The sequence below is a fragment of the Hypomesus nipponensis genome, chromosome 9, assembly GCF_054491055.1.
Source record: "Hypomesus nipponensis isolate SF chromosome 9, ASM5449105v1, whole genome shotgun sequence".
NCBI classification, from domain to species: Eukaryota; Metazoa; Chordata; class Actinopteri; order Osmeriformes; family Osmeridae; genus Hypomesus; species Hypomesus nipponensis.
Window position 1 is genome coordinate 3792005 of NC_140369.1, and position 13333 is coordinate 3805337.

Here is a 13333-nt window from a genome sequence, read left to right on the forward strand (position 1 = left end):
ACGTATCCCTTCAGTATGTGGAGTTGGCGAGTTCATTGTAAATTGAGACGAGGCACTCATACGATAAAAATAGACTCGACCCCAACAAGGAATGTCAACGGAAGATAGTCTCCTAAAGAGCATCATGCTTTCATTTCAATACTAGAGTCATTTCAGGTCAATGTCGAATGTAAACCACCACAAGATGTTACGCGTTTTTGATCCACATCTTAATTTCGTTTCTCCCATTTCCTGAGAAACTTAACGCCCCTCCCACTGAGTTCATGATGGTCTCAAGGGGAGTGGCCAAACAAAGGACAGAGAGGACTCTACAATGGGAGGTTAGTTGTTTGAAGCCTACTCACTAAATTTGGACATTACGTTTATTTACCACAGTTAAAAATGACAATTTGACCGTCCGTCCCCCGTCCGTCCCTTATGTTTTTAAATTTCGCGCGCTGAAACAATGCTTTTAAGCATATTGTTAATAGTGCTTCCTTGTGTTTTGAGTCAGGGTTGCTATGAGTGTGGCAACTTAGCTAGCCTTGCCTTGTTTAGAAATGTCTCCATTTGTAACTTGTTATAAACCATTCATTTGGCTGTGAAACGCGCCAAAGCGACTTAGGTTATGTTGTTGCGTGACGTAAAGGTCATAGTCACCGCTGGCTGCTGCCAAATGTAACATCGTTCTAACAAGCATATAAAAGGACTCAAGAAACTGAAGATTGAAATCACTTTTCGGTGCTGCATGAACACTCACCGCCCAGACCTAACTTTATTTACGTCGCCTGTAGCATTACGTAAACATTTTCTGAAATTCATTAATTCCATAAACAAGCGTTAAATGTGTAGTTCTCTCACATACAGTGCCTACTTCTCCCGGGCACTGCCCAACCACTGTCACATGCTTAACCATACAGTTGTTCTTCTCTATGCCTGTCAAGACTCCTTCCATGACCAACTACTGGAGGACAGCCGGTTCCTCAAATCCGACAGAAGGCTGGACACAGAACTGGTGGACAAACTCATCCTTCAGCTCAACAGGATCTACCCGCAGATTCTCTCAGACAAGGAGGCTACCAAAGTAAGCCTACACCGCTGTGAAACGTCAACATAATCACAACTAGGAAACATAAAACCCTACTTGCACAAGCAGTTAAGTAAATACAGCATTCGCTGCCAAAATCAGTGGAAGGTTAGCATGAGCACTTATTTAGACACATTTCAGTGAATTGCAAATGGCAGACTAACCCTAATAATAATAATAATAACTCTTGCTGGTGTGGTCTTGCCAGTTCAGGGACCTTGACGTTCCCACCTGCGTCCGTCTGTCGGAACTGCTCAACCACCTGCAGGGGAGAGGAGAGGAAGCCTGTAGGGAGTTCTACAGGGCGCTTCACCTGCACGTGGAGGAGGTGTACTACAGCCTGCCCACGCGCCTCCGCCTCAGAGGTTAGTCCCTCGCCTGGACAGGATTACAGTTCAATTCTTTATGCAAAATCCATTTCCTGTAGGCTAGTGGTTCTCAACCCTGTCCTCAGGGACCCCCTGTCCTGCATGTTTTAGATGTTTCCCTGCTCCAACACACCTGATTCAAATAAAAGGGTTGTTATCTAGCTCTGTAGAAGCCTGGTAATGAACATGCATTTGAATCAGGTGTGTTGGAGCAGGGAAACATCTAAAACAAGCAGGACAGGGGGTCCCTGAGGACAGGGTTGAGAACCACTGTTGTAGGCTATTGTCTTGTTGCTTGGTAGATTCTGTGAGACTTAATTGTGTAATTCGATCTGTCTGACCCCCAAGATGACCCTTTCAGTGTTCCACTCGTAAAGTCCAATCAGAGATATGCGCTAAATGACAAAGGTAAGACATGGATACTTCTCACCTCTCGTTCTGTCACTCTCTTTCTCTCACTCCTGCTTTCACTCACACTCACACACATTTACATGTATTCATTGGGCAGACACTTTTATCCAAAGCGACTTCCAAGAGAGAACTTTACAAAACACACACACACAATGACTTAGACAAACTTAAACACTGTGTCATTGTTTCATCTTGTTAAACTTCCTGATGGGTTGAATACAAATATTTCACTCTTGATGAACACTTCTGCCCTGTCCAGGGCCTCTGTTCTTCCTGGGTTGTTTCAGCGTTGCCGTGGGGATGGCCATGTTGTATTACTACGGAGGTGAGTCTCTCTCTCTCTCTCTGTCTCTCTCTCTGTCCCTCTCTCTCTCTCTCTCTCTCTCTCTCTCTGTGTCATCTAACCCTCTCTCTGTGTCATCTAACCCTCTGAATCACATCCCTAACATCGGCTAACTACATTCAGGCATGTGTTCACAGCTCTGACTGTGAACACGCATGACATCACACTGCAAGTAGGCACACACGTGTGATGTAGTACACATGCAGTGTGTCCCATGTGTGCTAAGGCTAGCCTCTCTCCCTGTAGAGTCCAGAGTGACTGGGGGCAGTCGGGCCCTGGGCTTGGTGGCTCTGGGACTGGGGAGAACGGCCAGAGAGGTGCTCATATGGTACTCCGAGGACAACATCAGCATGTGATGGTGCTGTGTGGCCAACATCCCTCTTCCACTCCACCACCTCAAGGCAGAAGCATGGGATTGGTGTAAGTGAGGCACATCACAATGGTCTGTGTCCAGTCCTGTATGCTTTGAATCACTTCTGGGACCAGGACACAGGGATGAGGGTGGGCAGTTGGGATGAAGTGACTACAGGGGCGTTTCAGGATGACACTACACCACACTGTTTCATGGGCAGATCACTTCTCTGTATATACTGTATATACCCTGGTCACTGGTACCAGAAACCCTTCTTATGCATTTCTTGTCATATCTGGTATTAGGTTTCTCTCTCCTGTTTGGCAGTTTGACAAGCCTCTTTTCTGGTGAAAGGAACTTTTACACCAAACCCTTTGAAGTTGCAAGATAAATTATCTCTGTCTTGTTTTACAGACACGATACTTTGTCAACAAGGCACCTTTTATAAAGATTGTCCAGTTTTATTTCACACATGGTTGAACTAAACATTTCTTAACAAAAAGGGGTGGGTATTTATATGGTATTGTGATGTTCACATGCTCAGTGTCATGGAACAGTAAAAGGGAACTAAAACTAAGAATGAATTTAGGTAATTTTGAAAAGGATGCAATAACGTGGGACTTTAACACAACTCCAGGCTCAGGATGGAGTGGATGCTGCCCACAGTTGCTTTCACACACCAACGTATTCTAGACCATGACTGCCTTGCACTGGTTCTGTACATAGCAGCTGTCTTAGACGTTGTGTAAAACCCTTAATCCAGCACACCTGATTATTGTAATAATCTGGTTGATACGCTGAATCATGTTTGTTACAATTTAGGTTGGAGTAAACCTACAGGACGGTAAGTCCAGTAACAGAGTTGGACAGCCCGTACAGATTATACCCGTGTGACAAAACTAGAAACGTAGAGGAACATGACCGTCTGAAAGCCTGTTTGGGTGTGATGGTGAAACCATATCAGTGTTGCTGTGAGTCACCTTGCTTAGCTCAGCAGCAGACCATTACAACCCTCTCTGCCAGTATGGAAACTTCTGTTTCACTCAACGTTGTTATAGGTCACACTCTTCTTGGTGCTTCCACATTTGAAGCCCCCCGATTTGTTGAATCCAGGCGCAGTAGGATTGTGATTGGACCGAATCTGGTTTTACATTTGAAGGAGCTTCATTACAATACCATGTTGTCGTAACTCTTTTGGTGCTTTTACTTAGGGAATTATAACTTTTAAAAGGAAGATTGTATTTGTTCAGAATTGGTGCAGATCGTCATAATTTTGGATGCACTTCAAAAGCTTTTAAACTGATACTTTTGTTTCCCTTTATGATTTGACCTCTCGCTCACTTGTTGCCTCAAGTTCAAGTATTTTATTTGTCACATACAACAAATGTATTGAAATGAGAAAGGGTCTACGCTCCACCCTGTGCAAAAATAAAATTTTACTAAATTTCAATACATAAAAAAAAAAAAAGGTGCTGAATAATTTTTTTGGAGATCAAGTATCTCACTGCCTGTGGGTAAAAACTTTCAAAAAAAGCCTTTGTGAGTTAATTTGCCTTATTATTTAGGGGGAAGTACTTTGTACCTAAGTACTTTACTTACATTTGTAATGGGAGGTGTATATTCCAATGATTGTATAGTTTTATAGGAGGGAACTGCAGGTTCACTTCTCACAGGGTTTCTATGTACCTCACCTGATGTTTTTACTGTGTAGAGTGAACTGAGGGAGATTTTCTTCAAGGTTACAGTCGTTCCTGTTCTGTAGAATGTCTACTAGACCCACCATGGAATCACAAGTGCCATACCAATGTATATGACTGAACTGTACTCCTGTGCATGGACAAATAAATGTAACTGAGACAAGCATTGTATTTTTTTATACATATATATAAAACTTTATTTTTTGAATAGAATCAGGCAGTGCATAAAACTATAACATAACACTTAAAATGTGCGTAAAGCATTTGGTCCTTCATTTACAAAAGATTTAAAAAACAACCAATACACTAAAGACATGATTATAGCATGTGTAAAAAAAAACTGAAAAAATCCAAACGTGTACCAACACATTAAACTTCCACACGGTATTGCATAGTTCTGAGATATGAAAGGCAACATGCATTTGTCCGCTCTTACTGTAGGTGGAGTCAAACCGAACTCTACTGCCTTTACTGGCCACTAGATGGTGCTGTAATACTGCCTGAGTATGTGGAGGCCTCAGAAGCTGAGACGAGGCCTCAAGTGTTTCTATTCAGATTTAGAAACAGAGGATTGGTGTAAGAATGACCTTGTCCTCTCACGGCTACTGAACCAGTTCTCTGGCATTTTGATCCACACCTACTGCATTGAGATCTACACGGTTAATGTGTAGTTGGGAGGCAGAAATGGTTTAAACATTGCCCGCAGAGCAAAGCATATCTGGGTAAACGGAACTCCTAAACATCTGCTCTCATCAGAGCGCAGGGCCTTGGACAGTTATTTTGGTAGTGCAGGCATGTCGTTATGAGGACTCACACACACACTCTCTCTCTCTCTGTCTCTCTCTCTCTGTCTCTCTCTCTCTCTCTCTTTCACTCTCACATTCTCTCACATTCTCTCACTCTCTCACTCTCACACACACTGTCACTGTCACTGTCAAACACACAGTTTTCAAACACACAAGGTTAAAACGGCAGTTTTACCCTTGACGACACAGCCATAACGACAGGGCAGTATATGTAACTGATATGTACAGTATCAAAAAGAGGAATCTGCATTGTGGATAGAGAAGGCTAAAGCAGTATTCACACACCAGTTCAAGCACTGGTGAAGAGTCGTGCATGAAATGACCATAACGATCCAAAACTTGTTCTGGAGATCGAGGCGCTTCACTTTTCATGGGGAACATAGTTCTTGTGAGTTGTGTTGAGTTGTGGAAAACATGAACCTAGGAGTTTCCTCTCCTGTTAAGTATCAAATAATATGACAGCATGTTGTTAGTATTATTGCTGGAGTACTTCAGTGACTCAATTTTTTTTTTTAAATGTGTTGAATACCTATACAACATATTTTTATATTTGTTTACTGCGATATACAAGCAAATAGCGGTATTTGCATATGGTGGACACAGACCAAATGATGGCTCATACCTGTAAGTGCTGTCGGGGGAAGGAAGTCAAGCGCTCGTTTTGGGATTCTGAACGCCAAAAGCAGTGATGAAGACGTTGATGATGACGATGATGAAGACGAGTACAGTGGCTATGTTCTCCAGGACGTTCAACCTGAAGTGCATGCTCTCGTCGTTCAGGTTCCACTTCACTGTGAACGACAACAAGGACCAATTGCGGATACCGGTTTTTTTTTTACAACGGTATATGTATATATAATATATATTATATATATATATTATATATATATATTATATATATATTATATATAAAGACGACATGAGTCGTCAGATGTGCTTTTAGCTTAGTCACTCTGGTCTGCTGGTCCTCAAAGAAGCCACCAGGTGGCACTAGCGCTACAGTTGTTGGTTACATTTACATTTAGCAGACGCTCTTATCCAGAGCGACTTACAGTAAGTACAGGGACATTTACCCCGAGGCAAGTAGGGTGAAGTGCCTTGCCCAAGGACACAACGTCATGTGGCACAACCGGGAATTGAACCAACAACCTTCTGATTAACAGCCCGACTCCCTAACCGCTCAACCATCTGACCCCATGGTTTATTATCCAGGAGGTCCTTTTTAATAATGCTGTACCAGTATTTAGAGAATCATTGTCGGACCTTAAGATATGAAAACACAGCATGCAACATAACCTGTCCCTCTGCAAAAGACTTTCTAGGAATTATAATGATCTAGGTCAGTCAGGGGGACCGAGTGACACGCTTGACTTGTCACGGGAGTTGCCTTGACTGTGCGTGTGGTGTGAGGGTGGACCCCTTGCACCATAACCCCCCCCACACACACACACACACACCCTACATAGAGAACTGACAGATAAAGATAGGGAAGACTTCAGGGGCGTGACGGAAATTTGCCAATTGTTCAGTTAAAGAGCTATGCCTATCTGAAGAGGAAGAAAAAGTGGATTGTCCTTTTAACTGTTAGTATAGTTCCATGAATATATAGTGCCACTTTAGTCTCTGGGCTTTATTGCAGTTACTATGAGGGAAGTAAACTACAGGGTCTGGACCTGATCAAGTCAATTGAATGGAGATGGGAGCTTGGATTACATTATAAATCAAGAAGCCCAAAAGGACTAGGAGATAGAGGAGACCTGTCCGTTACAAGAGTGAATCTTGTACCAGACAGTCCCTTGGGAGTAACTTCTACTCCTTGAGTATCTGCCTCACTCCCTATGTGCGCTGGTATCAGAATCAGGTTTATTAGTATTAGCACAGGGTTAAATTCCCTTGGCAGGAACCTCAAAAAGCACCGCTGGGTGAAAAACACTGACACACAGAGAGAGAGACGCACCGATGAAGATGAGCAGGATGCCCACCAGGATCTGCAGCGTGAGAGAGATGCTGATGAGGGTGACGAGGGGGGTGTAGAAGGGGCCAGGGCCCTGCTCCAGGACCGCCTTCAGCTGGGAGGCGTTGGCCATCAGCAGCGCCACGTCCAGCATGCTCTGCGCCGCGCTCTTCTTGTTGGCGTAGTGGTTCATGTTGATTGGCCCGTCTGCCCCCCGCCAGCGAGCAGGGCGCGGCTGAACCTGAACACGAGAGGAGGGAACGTCTGTTTAAACGCCTGATGTTACGTTACACGGTCGGAGGATTAATCGTCGTGCGGAATGTGTGTTGACAACCATGGCTCTGTTTGTTAACTAGGGGATTGTAAAAAGATTGTTTGGACTTCCCTTGCATGCTGAAATTTGTGGGAACTGAAAGTAAAAAACTACGTAATTAAAAAAATAATTTTTTTTTTATACAAGAAGTGATACTTTCCTTACCAATGGGTGTAACTTTATGTTGTGGGGAAAGAGAAGAAGAAAGTGGGTGACAATAGAGGTCAAAGCTCATGTTCAGTGTTTTAGTTTCCTGCTGAGGGCGCAGGACACAGAAACGAAAGAAGAGGAAGGATGTCTCTGCCCAGTGTGAAGTAGAGCAGACATTTTATTTTAAAGGCACCTTTTATAAAAAATCGTCCAGTTTTATATCACACATGGTTGAACTTAACATTTCTTAACCAAAAGGGATGGGTATTTATATGGTATTGTGATGTTTACATGCTCAGTGTCATGGAACAGTAAAAAGGGAACTAAAACTAAGAATGAATTTAGGTAATTTTGAAAAGGATGCAATAACGTGGGACTTTAACACAACTCCAGGCTCAGGATGGAGGGGATGCTGCCCACAGTTGCTTTCACACACCAACGTATTCTAGACCATGACTGCCTTGCACTGGTTCTGTACATAGCAGCTGTCCTACAGGTTGTGTAAAACCCTTAATCCAGCACACCTGACTTGTGTAATAATCCGGTTGATATGCTGAATCATGTTTGTTACAAACTGAATGTTTGTCTGAAACTTTTCTAACAATGAAACATGTTCAATACGGGCAGTTGTGTTCCAACAGCAGTATGTGAAAGTTAAATATTCTTTATACCTGAATATTCTCCATCTGCTCCCCCCAAAAAATTACAAAATACTTTTTACTACAGCCACCCCCAACCCCAACTATGCTCTAAAATCCTGGCGAGACAGTGTGTAGTCTGGTATAGGAATGACAAACACTGAAGGAGAGCTGCAAGGTGACTCTCAGTGACTCTCATGACTCCCATTTGTAAACATACAGGGGTTGTTATCCATTACAGCTGATCTCAGGGTCAGGTGACACAAACAGGGAACTCTTGCATCCATCCACATGTAGCCACATTTGTTTTCTTTCCATCCACTTTTTGAATAAAGATTTTACTGCCTTTATAGTTTAATTGACAGAGATAGTAATTATGGACGTGGGAGAGAGTACATTAGATTTCTAACTCACTTTTCATTTGAAATCAAATCTCAAAGTGCTAGAAGAGTGACAGGGGAAGAGTCACACGCGGTAAAGGGCCGGGGCCAGATTCGAACCCGGACCGCCGCGGCCAGGACTCTGCCTACATGGGGCACACAGTAGATCGGTGAGCGCCTCTCTCCATCCACTTTTACTGTGGCACTGCTGTGACAGATCATTTGGCTCCATGTATGTGTGAAGGCCGGTTTAACCATGTTGTTTACTTAGCTCTACCACCCAGCAAAATAGATGCAGCAGTAAGCACATGGTAAATAAGTACAGTATGTCACTGTAATGCTTATATAACTTATGTCTACATCACTTCAGCCCATGGGGTTCTAAGCCAAACATTACCCTGAGTCTCTCTTTCCTCCCCCGGTCTCTCTGTGTGGGGAAGTTGAGAGCGGGAGTGTGTCTTTTAGGCCCAGCCCAGACTGTGAAAAAATCTGCTGGGCCTAAAAGACACACGCCCGCCCTAACAAGGCCCGCCTTGTGTTCAGGTTGGCCGAGAAAAGACAGCCACACGACCACATGACTCTAACCCTCGTTTGTCACCTCAGCAAACAGGGCAAAGAGATGTCCTTGTGGTAGACCCAAATAAGCATCTCTAGGGTTCATGCACTCTGGCAGTTTTCTTTCAAGTCTCTTATTTTTGTTCTATACTCAACTGACATATTGACTTCCCTTTATCTTCCCAAGCTCACCATTTCCTTTAATGTGTACTGTATACTTTCAAATCCAACAGTTTGAATCTCTCATCTTCCCCGTGTTTTCACAATTAGTTTCCGTTATATATTCGAAACCTTTTCCTCTCACCTCAAAACCATGACATTTAATTCGACACAGTTTACAATATAAAAACATATTTGTTTAAAATCAATTTTTATAAAAGAAAAAAATTGTTTAAATCATTAAAATGAGTCTTTTCCAGTTTTTATACATGTTTAAACTTTCTCTTTCTCTCTCATTGACAATATGGCCTCTGCCTAGTGACTCACTTAGATAAGGGAGGTTTTTCCACAGTTTCCACAGGTTACTACTTTTACACCATTACAAGTGAGAAGTGGGTGAGTAATGAACTTATGAAACTGAAACAGAAAGCTGTTCTACAGTGTGTTTGTTTAGCAGGGATACAACATGTCAGTCTTGGCTTTACACTTCAGTAGCACTTCACGGTCCAAATGTTACAAGCTATTTAAAATGTTGTGTTATTATTTCATTATTATGAATCGGCATTTAGATATTATCCATGTTGTTTTTGCTTATGTTTTAGATTTCTTAATTACTTCTTAATTTGATTTTACAATGCACTGTATACCTATCTGTTATTTTTAAATATTGAACTTGGGTTTGCAAAATAGAACAAAATTAGCCTCAGGTGAAATGCCACACCTAACATATTTATCTTATTTCTTTTCCAAAGGCTTTCTTGGTAGTACCAAGATTCAGGCATCGCTAAAATGTTAACTGGCTGGGGAATAAACATGGGTGTATTTATCCCTATGGAGCCCCCCAAAGGTTTCATTAGCCCCCCCAAAAAAATATTATTATATAAAAAAACATATATATATATTTTTTTTTTTAAATCTTCATATTTTAAATCTAAATTAGTTAATTTCTCTTCCTAAAACCCACTAGAGGACACTATTTAAAAGGATATTTTCAAAAATGTCTTCTGGGGGAACATGCCCCCAGGCCCCTCTAGTTTTGCTGGGTCATAGGAAAAATTATAGGTTTAATCCAAAGCCTTAGCCCCCCCAAAAGTGGGAACCTAGATTCACCCCTGGGAATAAATGTTCGAAAATACCTCATCTGGCAAACAGGCTCTGAGAGTCAGGAAGTTAAGATCTTCTAATGGCAAGGTTCCTTCTAACCAGTACAAGGGGCTCCCAAACTTGTCTCTAACCTTAATTATAAGGTAACCAATAGCTGTTTATTTTACCCGGGGCTCCACAAGACTTTTATGATGTCTATTTTTTGAACTTCAACTGTGGATCAACAACAAGTGCAGGCCCCTGGTGTGCGCGTGAAGCTGGTTAAATAAACCCTGATGCATGAAACAATAAACTTCCCTATGAAGATGCTGTGATATTATAACCTCCCTGTGGAGAATGTCCATGCGTGGCATACTGAAACTATGGCCTCAATTAGTGAGACACCATATCCTTCAGCCTGTAGATGACACCTAGAGATCTAACGGAATATTCCTGCCAGGGTCATTTTATAGACATCTCTGGTCATCAGAGACAGACTGAGATGTAGTCCATGAACACGTTGGGGAGGATGAATTTAGTCTATTTTATTCGCAATTAGTCAAGACATTACGTATAATATAGCTACAAACAGGCTATGGTCATGTAATTAAGCAGTAACCATCAAAAATGACACTGATCATCACGCCATCATGTCCCTCAACTGACCAATACTAAATTGCTTTTTGTAGCCTACTTTCTAACGCTAGGAATTCCCATTGAGGGAAAGATTAGGGGGTTTCCGGATGAAAAAATAAAAGAGGCACAGTGACCTCAGCACTGGACAATCCTCAACAGGTGGGGCGTAGGCTAATGGATTAAATGAGTTAATCAATCTAAGTAGTGGGTCCACTCGTGTACACAACTTAATTTTAAGTTGCTTCTGTTGTTAGAAAACAATTAAAAGTTGGAAGTAGCCTACGGCTATTTGAATACTGACTTCAGACAATTCCGAATTTTAGGCTTGGCTCCACAGTGACGTCCCAAATTCTCTGTGAATAGTTAGCCTAATGTGTGTATGGCGGAAAAATACAATGGTTCAAAACCCACATTCGACTCCAACTCGGCTCGTCATTAGCCTAATACCCGAACCGACAGGCGTGTTGTGGTTTGACGTCCGCTTACTCTCCTTTGTCCAGTCAGGGTCAAGAGCGAGCGGCTCCAATTTATAGACTAAAACGTGTGTAGTCAGTGAGACTGAAATTATAGTACTGAAAGTACTCGGAAGACTGGCTTTTAGATGGATCGTGTGTTGCATCTTACCTCTCCTCTGTTTTCTCTGTCGGCATCGCCATTCATTTCCATGTTTTCGGTCGCCATGTCGGCTTCTTAGTTACCAATTGTGAGGCTAAGGTGAATAGGATTCCGAAAATGAAGCAGTCCCGAGCCGTCTATTGCCGGGCACTGTGTGGAAATGAGAGCGGGCAGCATATCGGGTAGCCTATCGTCCGGTGTACAGCAAGGACTAGGATACCGCCTTACACAAGGGGGCGTATATGACCAGGCTACTAGTTGAAAGTCTTAAGTAGACAAGAGATCGTACAGCCTAGATGCCAAATTGTCTCTTTACGCATCTTCAATTAATAGATAGGCCTACCCTATGTTTATAACCAAAGGTTTACTGCATTAGCATGGATATTTTATTACTGTTGCATTGAGTCGTGGTCACTGGCTAGGCCTACATGTTTTATTGATGTATGACGCCACCGCGTGTACATTTAGAATTATGCAGTCTGTGTGCCATAGTGGACTTTTAGACACACACGTGCATCCTGCTCTTAGCGCTGTTAATAAAATATGTTGATAATGCCTAATGACATTATAGGCTATTAACCTGATAATGTAGTTAAGGGCGTAGGCTTTCTTGAAGAATTGAACGCGTCGGTATAGTTTACCAACAAAATGTTTGTTAATTTGTTTTATCCCTATTTCTCCTGTTCTCACGAACATCATTTTTATTTTATATAGCTAACATTAGTTACGAATTTGGTGGATATAGTCTAGTTAAGCCAACAAGAACGTTGACCAACAGACCGCACTTAGACCATGACTTTTGTGGCATTTTGATGTGATTAATTCCTGAGAGTGTTGCATGGTGGAGTTTATTACATGATGCAGTAAAAGATCATTGTTAACTGTCAAAATCAACCTCTACCATTTACAGGAGCCGGAGCGTCACGGGGATTATGGGCGGGTCCTGTGTGGTCCATAACAACCCGTGTCACGGAGGCTGAGGGTACCGCCTAAAAACGTATGCATTTATTGGATACGTGTTGTTGCTAGGGGCGTGGTAATGTACCTTAAAATGGACCATCACTTTTTTCCTTTCTGGAATAAGTGAAATTTGAGAAAGACAACGCTCATGTATTCCGTCTTCCGCTGATGTCGAGATGCATAGGGCACGTACAAAAACTGCGCCGCACTGATCTGATCAACGCTTTCTCCTTCTCTGCTCATCTGTCGGACAGGGCTCAGCAGAGAAAGTGCACTCCTTTGACGGCCTGCTTAGTTAAAGGGACGATGCTGCGATGTCACGCCTCGCAGAGTTAAATCCATCTATTTTGTCGAAATATCACAAAGAAGTGTCTGGCTATTGTTTGGCGATACCTAACCGGTGAGATGATCGACTGTAATTAACATCGGATCACAGCTGCGCATTTGAAAGATTCCTGATGAGTGTTGAGGGATTAGAGAAGGCAATAACTATCCGGAAACGACAACCGTGTGTTTGTATTCTCTAGGCAACTAACCACGCTTCAAACACTTTCTAAATTGCCAACGGCAATTTCAGATTGACATAAAATACAATGGATTAGTCTTTGAAACTGATTTGATATTAAGCTGCAGTGACATTGTAATTGCCTTAGTCCAGTGCAACCTTGGTGGTTAGAATTGCGCATTGAAAGAGGCAGAGTAAATATGTGTTTCAGTCAGTTTGACATTCATTCAGAAATATGTTATAGATAATGAATGGAAGATTCGTCTTTGAACGATACCCATGCTGGATAACTGCGTCAGTGCATATGAGCGTTGCAGGTAGGTTAAGCGCGCTCCCACTGGT

General features: G+C 42.4%; 2 protein-coding genes across 2 annotated transcripts; one reads left to right on the top strand and one right to left on the bottom strand.

Moving 5' to 3' along the window:
• The first annotated feature begins 142 nt into the window (after positions 1-142).
• Positions 143-4400, top strand: card19 (caspase recruitment domain family, member 19). Its single transcript, XM_084705902.1, has 6 exons — positions 143-320; positions 924-1063; positions 1275-1431; positions 1783-1842; positions 2105-2170; positions 2435-4400. The coding sequence occupies exons 1-6, from the start codon at positions 314-316 to the stop codon at positions 2542-2544; spliced, it is 540 nt and encodes a 179-aa protein (XP_084562028.1). The 5' UTR covers positions 143-313; the 3' UTR covers positions 2545-4400.
• A 3-nt stretch (positions 4401-4403) lies between these two features.
• ninj1 (ninjurin 1) lies at positions 4404-11880 on the bottom strand. The gene is made up of 4 exons (XM_084705903.1): positions 11536-11880; positions 7001-7238; positions 5666-5834; positions 4404-5479 (listed from the first exon to the last, which is right to left on the bottom strand). The coding sequence occupies exons 1-3, from the start codon at positions 11590-11592 to the stop codon at positions 5692-5694; spliced, it is 438 nt and encodes a 145-aa protein (XP_084562029.1). The 5' UTR covers positions 11593-11880; the 3' UTR covers positions 4404-5479; positions 5666-5691.
• Between the last annotated feature and the right edge of the window lie 1453 nt (positions 11881-13333).

Bases quoted from the DNA above. Each gene is read 5' to 3' on its own strand.
- card19 (XM_084705902.1), top strand. The intron at 1,064-1,274 runs GTAAGCCTACAC...TGGTCTTGCCAG, and splicing joins CAGACAAGGAGGCTACCAAA to TTCAGGGACCTTGACGTTCC. The intron at 1,432-1,782 runs GTTAGTCCCTCG...CTGACCCCCAAG, and splicing joins CACGCGCCTCCGCCTCAGAG to ATGACCCTTTCAGTGTTCCA.
- ninj1 (XM_084705903.1), bottom strand. From the start codon at position 11,592: ATGGCGACCGAAAACATGGAAATGAATGGCGATGCCGACAGAGAAAAC. The intron at 7,239-11,535 runs GTAAGATGCAAC...TCTCGTGTTCAG, and splicing joins ACAGAGAAAACAGAGGAGAG to GTTCAGCCGCGCCCTGCTCG. The intron at 5,835-7,000 runs GTGCGTCTCTCT...TGTCGTTCACAG, and splicing joins CATCCTGCTCATCTTCATCG to TGAAGTGGAACCTGAACGAC.